Genomic DNA, 19,984 nt, shown 5'->3' with positions numbered 1-19,984 from the left:
AGGCAGGCAGATCACTTGAGGCCAGGAGTTCGAGACCAGCCTGGCCAACATGGTGAAACCCTGTCTCTACTAAAAATATAAAAATTTAGCCAGATGTGGTGGCAGGTGCCTGTAATCCCAGCTACTCAGGAGGCTGAGGCAGGAGAATCACTTGAACCTGGAAAGTGGAGGTTGCAGTGAGCCGAGATTGCACCATTGCACTCCAGCCTGGATAACAAGCAAAACTCTGTCTCAAAAAAAAGAAAAAAGGAAAGAAACTTGTTTTATTTATTTTTTTAATTTTTTGTACTTTGGGTCTCAATCTTTGCACTTAATCCTATATACAGTTAGAAGGCTAATAGATTTGTTTTATCATTTATAATCTGTAAATAGGTTAATATCAAAAATTAAGAAAGTATTTAGATTGGACTTGAAATCAATAATTTGACATCTTCTCTGTTGTACCATGAGTCAAGTTATCTTATTCTAAATAAGTTGCTAATGAAGATACCAGATTAATAAGCAAAGGACAGAAATAGATAATAAGAGAAAATAGACCTAAAATCATATTTTTAAGACAGTTAAAAACCTTGAGTAATAAGAAAAAACCATTTTAAGAAAGTAACATTTGTATCTATTAACTCTACCTACATTTTAAAAAGTATAATATCCAAGACTGGGCATGGTGGTTCACGCCTGTAATCCCAGCAGTTTGGGAGGCCGAGGCGGGAGGATCACTTGAGGTCAGGAGTTCGAGGCCAGCCTAGGCAACATGGTAAAACCCCATCTCTACAAAAAAAAATACAGAAATTAGCCAGACATGGTGGCATACGCCTATAGTCCCAGCTACTTGTGAGGCTGAGATGAAAGAATTACCTGAGCCCAGGAAATCAAGGCTGCAGTGAGCTGTGATCACGCCCCTGCAATCCAGCCTGGGCAACAACAAGACTCTGTCTCAAAAAAAAAAAAAAAAAAAAAAATCATGTCCAGTGTTATTGAGGTTTAAATAGGATCTATGTGCTTACTCAGGGCTGCGTTAAAGAGTAATATAGCAGTTCTTAGGAAGAGCTATAAAAATATGTATTGATCTTAGTTCTTAGGAAGAGCTGTAAAAATATGCTAATTCCATTCCTTCTTATACCACTTCAGAGTATTTATCACAAAGAAATTATTCAAAAGAAGGAACAACTGTATTTCATTACAGTGCTATTTGTAATATGAATAAAATCAGAAATAGTATAAATAACTCCAGATAAACATTATATATAAACTTAATGAATCACTATGCATCCATTGAGTTTTATAATTATGAGGCCCTGTAGAACAGCAAGGAGAAATGAATATGATCTAAATTTGTTTAAAACAGAGTATTAAAAAAACCAGCTGTGATGATGTCTAATATAAAATATATAGACAAGGAATAACAATGAACATGGATAGGTAAAGACTATTAATATCCTCAAATAGTACATAGGGGTCAGTGAGTTTCTTTTAACATTTCGTTTATCACCTTAGCAGGTTTATTCAGTACATAAGAGTAGGAGTGGGTGTGAAAGCCCTGACTCTGGACACTGCCATGTATCTATCCTCTGTTTCCTTGTAGTGGGGCCTAGCAACTCGGGGGGCTCTCTGTGTGCCGTGAGTGGCCGCGTGTGTGTGGGGTCCCCGCCTGGCCCAGGCTTCGGCTCTTCCCCTCCAGGAGCAGAGGCAGCTCCCAGCCTGAGATACGTGCCTTACGGTGCTTCACCCCCCAGCCTGGAGGGGCTCATCACCTTTGAAGCCCCTGAACTGCCGGAGGAGACGCTGATGGAGGTAGAGAAGAGACTATAGTGGTGTGAATGTAATGTTGATTTGGTATGAGAACGTTCTAGTGATGACAGGAACAAAATACATTAAATAGTTACTAAATTATGTTCTCTTTAACGTGCCTTTTCTGTTTGAAAAGTATCGCTGATGTCGTTTTAGATTAATGTTGACAGTGACACTCATCCATAATAAGCTTTGGTTTATAGGGAGAAATGCATAGATTCTGTGTTTTTCTTTCTTTTTTTTTTTGAGATGGAGTCTCGCTGTGTTGCCCAGACTGGAATGCAGTGGCGCGATCTTGGCTCACCACAACCTCTGCCTCCTGGGTTCAAGCAGTTCTCCTGCCTCAGCTCCCGAGTAGCTGGGATTACAGGCACGTGCCACCATGCCCAGCTAATTTTTGTATTTTTAGCAGAGACAGGGTTTCACCATGTTGGCCAAGCTGGTCTTGAACTCCTGACCTCGTGGTCCACCCGCCTCTGCCTCCCAAAGTGCTGGGATTATAGGCATGAGCATTCTAGTACATTCCAGTACATGTTCCAGTATATTGAAACATATAGGCCAATATGCTGTCACAAAACAGAAAGACTTAGAAGTCAATTGGCTTATTCTGTCACCAGGAAAATGATTCTCATCTTTCTTTAACCATAATAGAGTGGGAAACTTTTAGGCTTATTTGAGATTTCAGAATGCATTTATAACTAAAAACAAATCTCAAAACAACATTCTAGAATACCCATTTATTTATTTGTTTGTTTATTTGAGACAGTCTTGCTCTGTCACCCAGGCTGGAGTGCAGTGGCGCAATCTCAGCTCACTCCAACCTCCACCTCCTGAGATCAAGCCAGTCTCCTGCCTCAGCTTCCTGAGTAGCTGCGACTACAGACACATGCCACCACAGCGGCTAATTTTTGTATTTTTAGTAGAGATGGGATTTCGCCATGTTGGCTAGGCTGGTCTCAAACTCCTGACCTCAGGTGATCCACCTGCCTCAGCCTCCCAAAGTGCTGGGATTACAGGCGTGAGCCACCATACCTGGCCTAGAATACCCATTTTTAAATGACAGCCCTCTGAATGTTGTTATGTCTACCCATACTCCCCTCTTTAACTAACTGAAAAGATCACAGAAATTTAGAGCTTTGGTATTAGTAATCACTGTTAACTGAAAAACCACCAGAAATTAAGTAAAGCAACTCTGAAATTATAAGAAGTCAACAGAATTCACTACAGTATAAAGAGGTGAAATTTAGCACCTATAGTATCCTTATAATCTTGGTGTCTAACTTGTCACGTTTTTGTCTCATGTATATTGGTTTAATCGTTCAGCTTTCTTTTCTTTTTCTGGTAAAAGCACAGCGACCCATCCTGAGAGTTTACTTATGTGGGTACTCTGATATATATACACAAACACATGCATATACCTACATTTGATTTCATTTGTGTTCATTTTCTTACCAGCTTTCTGAAGTTTAAAAATTTCAATCTCCTTTTGTCATTCTGATACTCATAAGTATAGAAAATGTGATCAGTGGCCATGGTTTATGTACAGAAAGGAGTATGTACCTATTTTTAATCTGAAATTTTCTAAGACAAATTGACTTTGCTGCAGCGGGAACACACGGACACCTTACGCCATCTGAATGTGATGCTGATGTTCACCGAATGTGTGCTGGACCTGACAGCCGTGAGGGGAGGTAACCCTGAGCTGTGCACATCTGCTGTGTCCTTGTACCAGATCCAGGAGAGTGTGGTGGTGGACCAGATCAGTCAGCTGAGCAAAGACTGGGGGTGGGTACCCCCCTGTCATTCATTTCCAGACTTTTCATGCTTTCTCTAAACTTGTGTCTAAGTCATAGGTATTGTCATCCGCTGAAGATCGTATCTCACTACTAAAAGCTAGGAGTCTCAATTACTTCATTGTACTAGATTTCACTATATGAGCCAAGACCTGGAAATTATACAACCTTAGTGTTGCCTTTCCTTGTAAATTATACTGTTGATAATTACATTAAAATTACATAAATTTTACTATTTATGTAAATAGATTATATTGATTTTTATCTGAGTGTATCCGTTGTTTTCAAAGTACACACATCTTTATGCCTTGTCCCTCTAGAGTTTACTTGTGCATTAAGAAATTAAGGAGGGCTGGTCGCAGTGGCTCACGCCTATATGTAATTCCAGCAGTTTGGGAGGATAGGGCAGAAGGATTGCATGAGCCCATGGATTCAAGACCAGCCTGGGCAATATGATGAATCCCTGTCTCTACAAAAAATACAAAAATTAGCCAGGCATGGTGGCGTGCCCCTGTGGTCCCAGCTGTTAGTACACGGGAGGCTGAGGTGGGAGGATCCCTTGAGCCCAGGAAGTAGAGGATGCAGTAAGCCAAGATCAAGCCACTACACTTCGGCCTGGGGGACAGAGCAAGACTCTGTCAAAAAAAAAAAAAAAAAGGAAATCAAAGAGGATGCTATTCCTTTATAGAAAGGCAATTTTAATGTTGACCTGTTGTGTAGAGTGCCACATCTTAGATTAGTTCACTAGATAACCCTCTGCTACTGTCTTTTGGGTGCAGGCGGGTGGAGCAGCTGGTGTTGTACATGAAAGCAGCACAGCTGCTTGCGGCTTCTCTGCATCTTGCCAAAGCCCAGATCAAGTCCGGGAAACTGAGCCCATCCACAGCAGTGAAACAAGGTATGGGAGAAGGCAGCATGTGACTCCAGGGGTCCTTAAGTTGCTCTTTCCCATCACACCGTGAGAGTGTCTGATGAGTACTCACTGTTATTTTTATTTTTCAATATTCTTAAAGAGAAAAGATGCTGGGTTATTAACTTTTTGCAGTTTAATTGATATAAATCAGAAGTGCATTATTCTCAATCTTTTTATATTGAAAGAGATGACATATGAAAGAATCCTGTTTCTGGTCCTTTTTTTGAATGATCACTAGTGACACCTTCCCTATATATCAGGAAGAAAGATACATATCACTGTGTCTTTATTTCTGGAGGAAAATTAAAATTAGTTCCCATCTCAATTTTTTTCAGTTGTCAAAAGTCTGAACGAACGATATAAATTCTGCATCACCATGTGCAAGAAACTTACAGAAAAGCTGAATCGATTCTTCTCTGACAAACAGAGGTTTATTGATGAAATCAACAGTGTGACTGCAGAGAAACTCATCTATAATTGTGCTGTAGAAATGGTAACCCTTTCTAAGGTTTAATATTGTATAGTACTACTTATCTTTTAAGTGTCTTTTTAATTGAATATCTATTTGACAGCTATCATTTTAAAAGATAATGTCTCAAGTCCCAAGTATTGTGGATCACCTTCTACTAAAGAAGTAATTGGATTTAAGCAACTCTTAATGTAATTTATTGAATGTATTTGATGTAATTACAAATCCACATTTGTAATTTACCACATTTGCTAAAAGTTTATTACAGCTCTTATTAAACATTGTTGGCATTAGGAATGATCTAATCTTTTTTTTTTTTTTTTGGAGATGGAGTCACTCTGTTACCCAGGCTGGAGTACAGTGGCACAATCTCAGCTCACTGCAACCTCTGCTTCCCGGGTTCAAGTGATTCTCCTGTCTCAGCTTCCCAAGTAGCTGGGATTACAGGCACCTGCCACCATGCCCAGCTAATTTTTGTATTTTTAGTAGAGATGGGGTTTTGCCATGTTGGCCAGGGTGGTCTCGAACTCCTGGCCTCAGGGGATCCACCCTCAGCCTCCCAAAGTACTGGGATTACAGGCATGAACCACTGTGCCCAGCCGATCTAATCTTTTTATAGTATGCATCTAAAAGCATTAGCAGGATCTGTTCCTGCATTTTCTGTTGTTTAAGAAAGTTAGGCTTGATAAAACTCTTAGAAAAAACACTGCTGGCCGGGCGCAGTGGCTCAAGCCTGTAATCCCAGCACTTTGGGAGGCCGAGACGGGCAGATCACGAGGTCAGGAGATCGAGACCATCCTGGCTAACACGGTGAAACCCCATCTCTACTAAAAAAATTACAAAAAAAAACTAGCCGAGGTGGCGGGCTCCTGTAGTCCCAGCTACTCGGGAGGCTGAGACAGGAGAATGGCGTAAACCCGGAAGGCGGAGCTTGCAGTGAGCTGAGATCCGGCCACTGCACTCCAGCCTGGGCGACAGAGCGAGACTCCGTCTCAAAAAAAAAAAAAAAAAAAAGAAAAAACACTGCTTTATTAATCAATCCACACAAATTTATGTGCTCAGGTCCCACTTACTGATAATTATTGTAGTGTAGACACAAAGTAAAACCTCCTTTTCCAATTTTCTGGTTATAATATTGGAAATAATTTGTTTTCTGCCTCTCTTGGGGAAAAATTGCTCTGAAGTAGAAATAAAAATAGAGGCTGTTGAAAAAGTAGTTAAGTGGGAGAAAATTCATTCGTTAGCCAATCATATTTTTTTTTTTTTTTTTTTGAGATGGAATTTTGTTCTGTCATCCAGGCTGAAGTGCAGCAGCATGATCTTGGCTCACTACAACCTCTGCTTCCCAGGTTCAAGCAATTCTGCTGCCCCAGCTTCCCATGTAGCTGGGATTGTAGGCACCTGCCACCATGCCCATCTAATTTTTGTATTTTTAGTAGAGATGGGGTTTTCCCATGTTGGCCAGGCTGGTCTTGAACTCTTGACCTCAAATGATTCACCTCAAATGATTCACCCGCCTTGGCCTCCCAAAGTGTTGGGATTATAGGCATGAGCCACCACGCTCGGCGTGCTAATTGTATTTCTAACACATTAACATAATAGATCCCCCTTTCCATTTTCCATTTGTCTACTTTGAACTGTGCTGTTATATTCCATGGCCTTATTTTGAAATTTATTAAAATAACCATAGGAAAATAACTTTGGAATATAAATTCTTGACAAAAATAGTGTATATCATATTGCTGTAAACTGTCGAGGTGAATAATACGCACTGCATCACTGTATGTTGAATTGAGACCTTATATGATAAATTATTTTTAGAATTTTGCACCAGAAAAATGTCCTCCATAAAGAATTATTATGCTGTTTTTCCTTCTCAGAATAAAGAGATCTATAACTTAATAAATTCCTCCTTTCCTCCTGGCTGCTTAGTGAGCTTAGAGGCATTAACACTTAAGTTATTTTTTTCTTTTTACTTATCCTGGCTCTGATTTTCTGTATCCATTTTATTTGCTTGTTATTAGCTACTTGAAATTATTTTTTTGAAGGAGAGAGAATAGGTAGGTACAGTAATTTCAGGTTACCCTTGTGTGGAAGTGTGTGTTTAAAATCAATTTATAGTGAAGTCATAAAAGAGCCAGTTTAGAAGGGTTCTAGTATGAAATCTATGAGGCATACTTCTGAATACCAGAAGGCTGTGTTTGAAAGCAGAATGACTTTTTATGAAGTTGCTCTTATGTATTGCTCATCCCAAAGAATCTTTGAATTTTATGCAGTTTTGCAGATTATATCACTTTACCAAAATGTGTTAATTTTAGGTGGATTCCATTTAAAGCTTCATTGCCCGAATGGATTTGTATTTTCTTGGAAAAATTGAGAGAATTGTGTTTTTGTTGACTGGTTCCAGGTTCAGTCTGCAGCCCTTGATGAGATGTTTCAGCAGACCGAAGATATTGTTTATCGCTATCATAAGGCAGCCCTTCTTTTGGAAGGCCTAACTAAGATTCTACAGGACCCTGCAGATATTGAAAATGTACATAAATGTAAGTTGACTTACAAAGTAGTGTATTTACTGACTTCATTTTAATTGTCTACCACAGGCATAGTACAAAGAGCTTGGAGTTTGGAATCCTGCCTGGCTTTGAATCGTGTCTTTCCAGCCTTGAGCAAATCACTGAGCCTTTGTGTGGCCTCAGCTTCTTTTTCGTAAAATCGGAGTAGGGCCAGGCACAGTGGCTCACACCTGTAATCCCAGCACTTTGGGAGGCCAAGGTGGTCGGATCACTTGAGTTCAGGAGTTTGAGACCAGCCTAGCCAACGTGGCGAAACCCTGTCTCTACTAAAAATACAAAAATTAGCTGGGCATCATGGCGCATACCTGTAAGCCCCACTACTTGAGAGGCTGAGGCAGGAGAATCACTTGAACCCAGGAGGCAGAGGTTGCAGTGAGCTGAGATCGCGCTTCTGCACTCCAGCCTGGGCGACAGAGCAAGACTCCATCCTAGGTAGGTAGGTAGGTAGGTAGGTAGGTAGGTAGGTAGATACATAGATATATAGATACATATAGATACATAGATAAATAGATACATAGATAGATACAGCAGTGCCTGCCTTGCAGGGTTGTTGTGAGGATTATAGGTGAGGCATGAAAAGCACTGGTGACTGTGTAATTCATCTTTAGATTTCTACACTGTGTTACTTTGTTGGCAAGTGTTCGTATATGTAGGAGGACTTTATTTTTATTATTAAATGCAACTATTTTAAGCCTCATGGGCTTAGTGACTGAAGAGTCCTGTGAAACTTCTGTGTACTGCAGACTTGGTATAGATAGCAGAGTGGAGATTGATGGGATACCAGGATGTTATTACTTACGACATACAAGCCCAGTAATCTGGTTTTAGGCAGAGATGGTGGACTGTTTGGAGTGTATGTGGTCACACTACATTTTGAGTAGCCACAAGAGGATGGCAGTTCTAAGACTATTTGCAGTTTTGAGCAAGCTAGTTATGTAGCAAGCTAGCCGACTTGCTTACCTAAATGTTACCACTTTGCAGCACTAAGCTAGAAGTCGTATCTAAACTATTACCAAGCAGAAATAAGAAAACATGTTCAGAACTGTTAACTTTGGGGCAAAGATAGGATAGAGATGACAATATAGTGATTTTTTTCATTAGTTCTTCATTTTTGTTATTTTATTTCTAGATAAATGTAGTATTGAGAGAAGACTGTCGGCACTCTGCCATAGCACCGCAACCGTGTGAGCAGCAGGCTCATCCCATGGACCGGTGGTGGGAACCTGAGGTGATGCCTTTGGGATTACAGCTTGAGTTCTGTCACCCCATCCCCAGGAAACTGTAGCTTCTTAACTGGTGACTACCAAAGAACAAGCAGTGATTTCAAAAAGGAAAAACAATCCAAAAACTACATATTTGTAGGAAATCTGCCTTATTGGAGAAAGTCACCCTTATTGGAGAAAGTCACCCTTTCCCTTTTTCTTTGTAGAAGCAGGAGCAAGAGTGTTTGGCTCCCAGTTTGGACATGGTGAATAAATGTACCTTAGAACTAGGATAACCGGTACAGTTATTCTTAAAGATAATTAAAAATGTAACAGAGTGAGTGCTCATCACTCGGTTCATCAGAGCAGTGTGTGAAATTCTGTGTGTTTGCTGAGGTATAAAGGTAAAAGTATTCACCCCTCATCCAGGCAGTTTGATATTTGGAGTAAGTTTGTTTAAATCTGAGCATGTATCTTTAAACAGCTCAGGAAGAAATAGCTTAAGAAGAAGTGAAACATGGATCTTGGAAGAAATTTTGAAATCTTCAATTTGATCCTGATATGGACACATGTTAATCTTCCAAAATCTTTCATATTGCACTAATTTATTAAAACAACTGTGTATTGGATTTTGTAATTTAACTGAGGCACAATGGACTTGTTTAAAATATTTTACTTGATTGTATACATATACCCTTCCCAGAATTCACATGTAATCTCCAGTGAACTTTTAAGTGGTTAAAAGTTGTATTCATGTGAACCTTTGCAATTTTTTTTTTTCTTCATCTACAGCTACAGATTTTCTCAGTAATGTTTTTGTTAGCTTTTGGTTCCATTTTTTATTGTGCATGCGGAATGTACATTGATGCCTGTGACCTTAGGTTTACTAAAGGCTAGGTTTATTTGGGCAGTATTAGGAAAAAAAATCATGGATCAAGAGATATTCTTGAGAATTTGAATAGGGCCAAAACAAAGTTGGTGACCTAAAGGCTTGTTAGTGATGTGGAGTTCCTACATGAAGTGAGTGGAAAATGAAGTTCGTTTTCTCTTAGGAAAATGGGCAGCTCTCTTCTGCCTAATGTGCATTTTTCATGTTAATCCTGACAGTTCACCAAATAGCTAGTCATGGAGAATGCAGGCAGTTAACTTAATATCCCTCCAGGAATGGTTCCTACGTTGTATATTATTTGGTTTCTTTTACTTACCTGCTTGAATACTTGAATAAACCATTCACCAATTTTAATCCTTTTATTTTAATCCTTTTACATAAAATAATCTGAACTCTTTGACAAATTGCACAGAGCTCTTTGGCATTAATCTCATTTTAATGTACTGATAAAAACAAACATGGTTTTCCTTTACTTTGACAAAGTAATGTAATTTTTACCTTATTTATCTGTATGAAATTCCAGTAGTTAATTTGAACATTTATTTATATGACGTTTGTATTTTTAGGTCTTTAATACAGTGTTTCTACCTCTCATTTGTAACTGCATGCATTATTCTTGAAACTAGGTAAAACTCACTGAATTGTTGTGTAATAGCCTTTTTATTATTGCCTGTACAAATGTATATTAAGGTAAAATAAAACTGGCAAAATGTTTCTAGGGCGTAGCTGGGTACATATTAAGTGACTTGTTGAGCCAGGTACTTCCTTAGTGAGTTTAGAGACTTGGCCATGAATATCCTTTGTCCTGCCCCAGGATTTAGTTCTCAGCTGCTGTCATGGAGGCTTCCAGGAACATAGACTGTTTTACCTCCCCAACCCTATTTGTTATTAGTGATATTGTGTATAATATTTTTTATTCACAGTGAAATTTCATTCATGTTCTTTCAGTTATCACCTGTGTTATCTCAGTTGTAGGTTTATTCTATCCTCTCCTCTTCCTCTCCCATTTCTTTTTTAACACAGGATGAAACAGGTTCAGAGAGGGGACGTGATTGGCCTAAAGTCAGGAACTAGGCAAGCCGTCAAGCCATGCTTTGTGACTTTCAAGTTAATTCTTCTTGTTCTTGTATAATAAAGTTCTTGGGGTAGATGGTGTGTGTGAAACAGTGAAGTCTCAACAGCAGAAAAGAACAAACTGTAAATTCATGAATAATGGTTCTGGTTATACTTCCATTATCAAGGCTAATTGTTTTAAGAGATACTGCCTTGAGTATAGCAATAATAAACAAATGCTTTATGTTTCCCTGAGTATTTTTTAATTTCATATCGTGTTTCATAAAGTGGAAATGCACCAGTTCATACATACATTCATGGGTTGACACCTGTATTCAAGCGATAACCTGGAAAATTGCTGACCAGCTATTACTACTGTAAAGATTTGCTTTAACTGTACCCTCCACTGGACTTGGAGGCCTGTGCTCTAGATAGTTGGTTTCCCATAGTCCCTGTCCCCTCCTTCCACTGAGAGAAGCAACCAGAGCAACAGTTGTTTTCCCTCGCTGGAGTGGTGAATAGGAGCCGGGAGGAGGGGACTGTTAGGATCGAGCTGCCTCAGTCTCCACAGTAATAAGGAGGAAATTGAGTTGACACAGTGGACATGAGGCCTCGAGTGGGTACCCCAAACCCATGCATCTCAGAGTGTCTGAGTCCCCACGCCCCCTTCTGCATGCCGGGAGTGCTCTGTGCAGCCATCCTGTGACTGCTTCAGTTCAGAGAAGGATAGTATCCATCCCTCCCTCCTGCTTGCCTCTCTGCTGAGGCTCTCTCCTCTCCACTCAGCCAGCTATTTGCAACAGCTTCTCTCCTGGCACTTGTCTGGGAATATCAAGTTAAAAATTGTAACACCCAATTTTGATAATTTTAGTTGAGAGAAACAACCTCCAATGAAAACTGATAAGTAACTTATTGCCCATAGTCCCATGTTCCTTTGTCCCCACAAGAGGAATTACCAGGGCAGCAGTTCTCCCCTCACTAGAGTCCCGTCTAGGAGCTTGAGAGGAGGGGATTTTTAGGGCTGGACTGCCTCGGTCTGCACAGTAATAAGGAGAAGTTGAGTTGGACACAGTGGATATGAGGACCTGGACTTAGATATCTGAAGAATCCTTATTATTTGTTTGTTTGTATTGCCCAGGCTGGAGTGCAATGGCGCGATCTTGGCTCACTGCAACCTCTGCCTCCTGGATTCCAGTGATTCTCCTGCCTCAGCCTCCCAAGTAGCTGGGATTACAGGCGTGTGTCACCATGCCCAGCTAATTTTTGTATTTTTGGTAGAGATGGGGTTTCACCGTGTTAGGCTGGCCTTGAACACCTGCCTCGGCCTCCTAAAGTGCTGGGATTACAGGCGTGAACCCCTGTGCCTGGCCAAAATCCTTAATGTTGATATTAGTGGTTAGTACATGTTTTGGAGGAGGACTTCACACATTTTAACTATGCTCCCCCGTGTTTTCTATAGGCAGTCTTAAATTCTTTCTGGAATAAAGCAAGGTTGATCAGTGTTTCTCAAGGAGGATTACTTGGCAGGGAGTAGCTACTGCTCAGATAACTTGGTATTAAGTGCATTCTGGAAGCATCTGTGCTTGTTTCTAGACACCTCAGACCACTTTCTTCTGAGTTCTGGACCCTTGAATGTGCAGCCAAGCAAGCTCTTGGGTCCCTCCCAAGTCTCATGTTTAGCAGAGCCCTGTGAGAATAATTGTATTGGGGGAGGAGTCAAGGTGATACTTCCCTCACCTGCATCAGAGGAAACCACATCAGAAACAATCCACCTAGAAAAACACTGCATACGGGAAAACTGACAACTTGCCCTGAGAAATCACAGCCTTGGTGCAAGAGGTGAAGCCGAACTGGTAAAAGATCAAAGTGAACTCAGATCAAACTATACTAGGGAAAGGAGCAGAGGCTGAGATCCTGCTGCCAGTGTGACCTCTCACAGAGTAGCCCAGCAGAGAGGCTGTGTAGAGATGGCCACAGAGCCAGGACCCAGCCCTGTGGAGCCCCTGGGCACATGTCGTCCCAAGCGAAGCCGTGCCTGTTGCTCTGAACAGATGAAATCAATCTGTAGGTTTTTCCTCTTTTCACAGAGTGCGCCTCTCCTTAGGTCTGCACTCCCTCTCTGTGCAGGGCGGACCGCCCTGGGCTCTGCAGCATGACCTCCTGTCCCAAGACAGTTGTGCTCTTGGACAGTTAGCTCCTATCACTAGGAAGTGCCGACATGAGCTCTTGTTTATTGGAAACTGTGTTCTATACCTGCTTTGGGGTTTCTGCAACTGAATTTGGCAGGTAGCTTAGTGGTCCCCTTGGTCTCAAACTCCAGCTCCACCATGTACAGTTGTGTGTTCTTTGGCAAAGTTCCTCCCCTCCCCCAAATCTGTCAGTGGGGGAAGAGTGCATGTCTCACAGAATTGAGGTGAAAAATAAGTTAATGAATATGAAATTCTTTGCCCAGCCCCTGGCACATGGAAGGGCTCAGCAATACTGTATCCGTTGTACTGGTCATCAGTCTGTGGCTCTTCACTGCTCTTGTTTTGTTTTGGGAGAGGGTGGAGAACAATTTGTTCTGTGTTTGTGTGGGGCAATGCCTGTCTTCAGGGCTCTCTCGAACCATGTGCGTTCTGGCTGGAGCTTCTGAAAGGACACAGTTCTTGCATAGAAGTTCCTTTCTCCAGCTTACCCACCAGGCACTCTTAACTTCAGACATCTATGTTGCCCTTTTAAGTCAATTTGGCTGTTTGAGTGGAATGTTTGTGTCAGTCTGATAGTTGTTAATTCATTTGATCCTCATACCAACCCTTACTTGCCTCCTTTTACAGGTGGAAAAAATCAAACTTGGAAAGTAATTTCCCCCAAGGAAAAACCCCACAGCTGAATAGTGGTGGGAGCAGGCGGCCACACTGGGCGCAGGAGTACCCACCTCCCTACAGGAGCCCCACACTGTCTCACCCTTAGAAAACCCAAATGCACACTCCTTGTCTTTCTAATGCATTCTTTCTGATGTACAGGAAGAGGGGAAAGAAGGAAGAGCTTTTCCATTTGGTGCTCCAATGTCTCCTGCTGGACCCATCTTCTGCCTAGTGGAAGGGAGCAAAATTTCAAGAAACAGGTGAGGTTGAGCAGCTTGGTGCAACCCCATGGGGCCTGGAGTTGGAGCTCAACAGCAATGGATATCAGAGACCACCCTGAAACTCCCAGTAAAAAAGACTTCGGAGACATGTTAATAAACTCAAGCATTCGATCAACCCACTTTTAAGTTTTCCTGTTTGCTTGCTTGTTTTTGCATATGGCAGTGAGATTGAGCAGCAGGGAATTGTTTCAGTGGGAAGTGGGAGGACCCTCAATTCTAGGTGTGCCCAGAGGACCTTCCCCCGCCACAGGCCCTGCCAGCCTCCTAGGACCAGTTCCTTCACTGATGGCAGTAGACGTAGCCCATTTCTCCTTTCTCCAGGAATGCTCTTTAGAGGCTGCCCCGCCGAGGCTGCGTGCACTCCCATTCTTACCTCGGCCTGCCCAGCCTAGCGTTCAGTGCCAGTCCCCTTTGGCTTACACAGGAGGAGGACAGCGTGTAGAACCCCGTCTCCAGCCACCAAGTCCACCCAGTTTGCTGCCTTCTACCTTCTGTCCCATTGTTCCTGTCTCAGCCCACATGAGGGCCCTTGTTTACGTTGGCACCCCCACCCGCTACTACAGGGAGAGGCTGGGGAAGAAGATGGTGGCCTGAGTCTGGCCGGATCTCTGGAAGGCCTCTCCCAAGTCTCACGGACAATAAAGTGACTTCCTGTCTAGCACATGGATTCCCTTCAGAAGCAGTGATGGGAAACCTACAGCCAGGGCTTCTGAGGGGCCCTGGCTAGAAGCTATTGCTCCGCTCCCTCTGGAAAATTTCAGTGAAGATGAAGGTGAGTTGATACATTTTGGAGCTAAACCAAAGATGGCTGATTTAGGTAGGAATTCTCCTAAGGAGCAGAAAGAGTGCAGGCTTTGATATGGAATGCCTTGTGATTGGAAAATGGATTTAGTAGAAACCCAGAATATTTTGAGCATGAACAGTTTTTTCATAAATCCCTTTTACATTCTGAGAAAGAAAACAGCACCCCCATACACCTGTCTCTTGGGGAGAACTTTTCTACAATATGATGAAAATATGCACAAAAGATTTGAATATATTTTAAGTGTTTATAAGATGATAAAGATATATCTGTGGGTGTCCAATGGAATTAAGTTTTCCTTCCCTATCTGTAGTGTCTGATGGACCTGGAAAACGGGAATTATTTTTGACACTTTTGTTTGTTTGTTTGAAGCAGATTCTTGTTCAGTCACCCAGGCTGGAGTGCAGTGGTGCGATCTCAGTTCACTGCGACCTCTGCCTCCCAGGTTCAAGTGATTCTCCTGCCTCAGCCCCCCACGTAGCTGGAATAACAGGCACCCGCCACTACGCCTGGCTGATTTTTTTGTATTTTTAGTAGGGACAGGGTTTCAGCATGTTGACCAGGCTAGTCTCAAACTTCTGGCATTAGGTGATCCACTGCCTCGGCCTCCCAAAGTGCTGGGATTATAAGAGACATTTAATTTCATATTCCATAATGCTAATATTTTTAACCATGAGCTTACATAATTAATTTTTTTTTTTTTTTTTTTTTTTTAAGACAGAGTCTCGCTCTGTTACCCAGGCTGAAGTGCAATGGTGCAATCTCAGCTCACTGCAACCTCTGCTTCCTGGGTTCAAGCTATTCTCCCATCTAAGCCTCCCAAGTAACTGGGATTACAAGTGTGTACCACCATATGTGACTAATTTGTGTGTGTGTGTGTGTGTGTGTGTGTGTGTGTATTTTTGAGACAGTCTCGCTTTGTCACCTAGGCTGGAGTGCAGTGGCGTGATCTCGGCTCACTGCAACCTCCGCCTCCCCTTCAAATGATTCTCCTGCCTCAGCCTCCTGAGTAGCTGGGATTACAGGTGCATGCCACCACGCCCAGCTAATTTTTGTATTTTTAGTAGAGACAGGGTTTCACCATGTTGGCCAGGCTGGTCTCGAACTCCTGACCTCAGGTGATCCACTCATCTCGGCCTCCCAAAGTGCTAGGATTATAGGCTTGAGCCACTGTGCCCAGCCTAATTATGTAATTTTTAGAAACAAGGTTTTTTAAGTATAGGAAAACTAAAAGACTAGGAAAGATTTGCAGTAAATTCAACAGATGAAGGGAGGTTAAAGTGGGGGAAAATGTTAGGAGAAAATCCAGAAATTCCCTTTGCTCCTGACAGCCTCACGTCACCAATGGTGAGCAGCAGAGGGGCCTGAAAGGGTAGTGGGTTTGAGAGGCCCTGGTGTCCTGTGGGGCCCTGCGACATGCTCCGGTTGCCTCCTGTGTGTGCCGACACTGACCTGGGTGAGACACCTCACTCCCTGGGCTTCCCTGTCCTTGTCAGTAAAGCAGAGATAGAAACACAACCTGCCTCTCAGGTTTCCTGTGAGAGTCAAATGAGCTGCCATGGCAGCCCCTGGCTAAGGCTGGCGTGGCCAGCAGCAGGAGGAGCAGAGCGAGGCTGAAAGGACACGGGAAGCCTCAGGACCCACTCTGTTGTTTCTCCTCGTTGGCAGTCACACGCTGCTTCCTCTTTGTCACATCTGTATTGTGGAGCCATAAACCCTCCTTTCCATGGGACATGTGCTAAAATAACATTTCTTTTTTTTTTTTTTTTTTTGAGACAGAGTCTCACTCTGTCACCCAGGCTGGAGTGCAGTGGCGCGATCTCGGCTCACTGCAAGCTCCGCCTCCCAGGTTCACGCCATTCTCCTGTCTCAGCCTCCCGAGTAGCTGGGACTACAGGTGCCTGCCACCACACCCGGCTAATTTTTTGTATTTTTAGTAGAGACGGGGTTTCGCCATGTTAGCCAGATGGTCTCGATCCCGTGACCTCATGATCCACCCGCCTCGGCTTCCCAAAGTGCTGGGATTACAGGTGTGAGCCACCGCGCCCGGCCTAAAATAACATTTCTTAGAAAAGTTGATCTCAAGAATATACCGTTAACTCAGTAACAAAGGAGCCAGCAGTGTGACAAATGTTAATTCAAAACGGACATGAAAACTGAGGTCTGTTTTGGAAACAGGATGCTTATTACGTAAGTAATTTGTAAAACTAAGTTGCTTATTGGTAAAGGTCACAGCTCCCTTTTACTTCTGTGGCCATAGAAACATTATAAGCGTTGTTACAGACGAAGTCTGGGGCAGGATGGTCCAAGATACCAGGTGTGTAGACCAGGGGTTGGCAAGCTTTTCCTGTACAGAAAAATGCAAATATTTTAGGTTTTGAAGACTGTGTGGTCTCTGTCACAACTGCAGGAGTCCCACCATATTCATGAGGTTATGCTCCAAGACCCCCCAGTGGACATCTGAAACCTTGGAAAGTGCCAAACCATGTATGCATGCTGTTTTTCCCTATACAATCACATAGTATAGGGTGGATCACTTATGCGGCATGGACACGCCAAACAAAAGGAATGATTTGTGTCCCAAGTGGGATGGCAGGAGACTACATCACACTGCTCAGAATGGTGTGTAACTTAAAACTTAGGAATTGTTGGCCGGGCGCGGTGGCTCAAGCCTGTAATCCCAGCACTTTGGGAGGCCGAGACGGGCGGATCACGAGGTCAGGAGATCGAGACCATCCTGGCTCACACGGTGAAACCCCGTCTCTACTAAAAAATACAAAAAAAACTAGCCGGGCGAGGTGGCGGGCGCCTGTAGTCCCAGCTACTCGGGAGGCTGAGGCAGGAGAATGGCGTAAACCCGGGAGGCGGAGCTTGCAGTGAGCTGAGATCCGGCCACTGCACTCCAGCCTGGGCGACAGAGCAAGACTCCGTCTCAAAAAATAAAAATAAAAAAATAAAAAATAATTAGGAATTGTTTATTTCTGGAATTTTCCATTGTTTTTTATTTTCTTTCCCCTCCCCTCCCCTCCTCTTTCTTTCTTTCTCTCTACAGTCTCTGTCGCTGGAGTACAGTGGCGTGATCTTGACTCACTGCAACCTCCGCCTCCCGAGTTCAAGCAATTCTTCTGCCTCAGCCTCCCCATTAGCTGGGATTACAGGCCTTGTGCCACCACGCCCAGCTAATTTTTGCGTTTTTATTAGAGATGGGGTTTCGCCATGTTGGCCAGGCTGGTCTTGAACTCCTGACCTCCGGTGAGCCGCCAGTCTCCGCCTCCTGAAGTGCTCGGATTACCGGCGTGAGCCACTGCATCCAGCCTTAAACAGAATTTAATGAACTGTTAGTTTACAGCATGCAAATTTTTCTCCATTGGAAGTTTCGGAACATATTTTTCTGCTTCTTTGAGAAATGGGGTGTTCTACTTTTAATCTTCCTGTGTGTTATTTGGACAAGTTACCTCCCCGTCCTGAGCCTCAATTTTTCCATCCATTAGAAAAGATAAGAGGACTACTACCTTCTAATCCTGCTTGTGTGGGGAAAATGCTCTTTGCACAGTGCCTGGCATTTAGCAAGTGCTCAATAAATGATGGCAGTAAGCAAAGTGAGGCTCTCCCTGCCGTGCTGGGATTTGATGCCCCTGTTCCTAGAAAGAGCTGCCTACAGTGTCAGGGAGCCGGGCTTTGGGCTGTTGCCCTGTCTCAGTAGGGCTATGTGAGCATATTGATTTTTGCAAAACCAAGTTCTGGTTCCTTGCTGTGGGGCTGACAAAAAACCACGGGGCCGATCCTCTATAAATATTTTAGCTCTGTCTGTTTTTTAAATGCGAAGTGTATACTCTAGGCCTTGCCTGTCTGCATTGAAACAAACTCTTCTGAGGTCATGTGCCTCTGGACCCCCACAGCCACGCATTGTCAGCGGCAGGCGCTACCCCCGGGAGTCATGTCCCCACCTCAGTGCTTTCTCTGCCCTTGGAGAAGGAGCTTAGGTCAGGCCCCACACACCTGTCTAGCCCCACGTGTCTCCCTGACCAGCCCCACTGCCAGCAGCACCCCGTGCGCTGAGCCAGACCGGGTCCCACCCTCAACCGGCAGAGGGCGCCCGCCCCCAGGCAGTGAGGCTTCTAGGGCTATTCCCTGAGAAAGGACAGTATCTTGCATGGGGAGGGGAGAAGGGACAGTGAGGTAACTTCTTCCCAAGGGGTCGTCATCAGGGACCCCTTTGAGAGTCTGAGGAAAACCTCAGAAAAGGCACAAACTCAGAAAATGTGAGAGCTGCCCCCTCGGTGCCCCCTTGTCGTTAGATGATGGGGACTACCAGCTCCCCGGAAGCCCATCTCCCTTAAGGGAAGCAGTGAGGTGAGTCTTCAAGTCCCCTTTCCCCAAAGAAGTTCCGCTGTCTTGCCCCAAAGATTCCTCGATCCCCTCTTGGGTCTGGTCAGATCTGCCCTTGCCTTGAGAGGAGGCTGGGGAGTGAGCTTGCCCCGAAGGAGACTCAGATCTGCAGAACTCAGGGCCACCCGCAGGAGGGAAGGGCTGCCCTCGCCCCATGTCCCTCCTGGGGCCTGCCTCTGCTTGGCAGGGCAGGGCTGCCCCATGTGGAGGACTGCTCTAGATGGGCTTTTTTTCTTTCTTTCTTTCTTTTTTTTGAGACAGAGTCTCGCTCTGTCACCCAAGCTGGAGTGCAGTGGCACGATCTCGGCTCACTGCAAGCTCCACCTCCCGGGTTCACGCCATTCTCCTGCCTCAGCCTCCCGAGTAGCTGGGACCACAAGCGCCCGCCACCACGCCTGGCTAATTTTTTGTATTTTTAGTAGAGACAGGGTTTCGCCGTGTTAGCCAGGATGGTCTCGATCTCTTGACCTCGTGATCCGCCCGCCTCGGCCTCCCAAAGTGCTGGGATTACAGGCGTGAGCCACCGCGCCCGGCCTAGATGGGCTTTTGTAGGTGAGAAAGGTAAGACCTCAGGCCTACTAGCGCACAGAAGAAAAAAATCCCAGCCGGGCACGGTGGCTCACGCCTGTAATCCCAGCACTTTGGGAGGCCAAGGCAGGCAGATCACCTGAGGTCAGGAGTTCGAGACTAGCCTGGCCAACATGGTGAAACCCTGTCTCTACTAAAAATATAAAAATTAGCTGGGGGTGGTGCCTGGCGCCTGTAATCCCAGCTACTCGGGAGGCTGAGGCAGGAGAATCACTTGAATCCGGAAGGCGGAGGTTGCAATGAGCTGAGATCACACCATTGCACTCCAGCCTGGGCAATGGGAGCAAAACTCCATGTCAGAGAGAGAAAAAAAAAAAAAAAAGCCTGCTGCCAGGAGAGGCTTGCAGGCCGGTGGTGTGGGCAGGCAAGGTCTAGGGTAGGAAGGAGTTCCCTTCCCT

General features: G+C 44.0%; 1 protein-coding gene across 6 annotated transcripts in view; it reads left to right on the top strand.

Moving 5' to 3' along the window:
- Positions 1 to 13,995, top strand: part of ULK2 (unc-51 like autophagy activating kinase 2) — a 100,331-nt gene extending 86,336 nt beyond the window's left edge. For 3 of the 6 annotated variants that reach the window (XM_037987204.2, XM_008010635.3, XM_037987207.2), the window contains 6 exons: positions 1,583 to 1,791; positions 3,395 to 3,573; positions 4,361 to 4,479; positions 4,830 to 4,987; positions 7,371 to 7,506; positions 8,666 to 10,935. In XM_037987204.2, coding sequence (XP_037843132.1) covers positions 1,583 to 1,791; positions 3,395 to 3,573; positions 4,361 to 4,479; positions 4,830 to 4,987; positions 7,371 to 7,506; positions 8,666 to 8,724 — 860 coding nt within the window. In that variant the 3' untranslated portion in view covers positions 8,725 to 10,935. Of the gene's footprint in view, positions 1 to 1,582; positions 1,792 to 3,394; positions 3,574 to 4,360; positions 4,480 to 4,829; positions 4,988 to 7,370; positions 7,507 to 8,665; positions 10,936 to 13,685 lie in introns of those variants that run through there. The other 3 variants (XM_037987206.2, XM_037987205.2, XM_008010636.3) reach the window with 2 other exon arrangements.
- Positions 13,996 to 19,984: the final 5,989 nt, after the last annotated feature.

This window comes from Chlorocebus sabaeus, chromosome 16 (genome assembly GCF_047675955.1).
Source record: "Chlorocebus sabaeus isolate Y175 chromosome 16, mChlSab1.0.hap1, whole genome shotgun sequence".
In the NCBI taxonomy this organism is placed as follows: domain Eukaryota; kingdom Metazoa; phylum Chordata; class Mammalia; order Primates; family Cercopithecidae; genus Chlorocebus; species Chlorocebus sabaeus.
The sequence above is the reverse complement of the archived record's forward strand: the minus strand, read 5'-3'. Positions and strand labels throughout refer to the sequence as shown.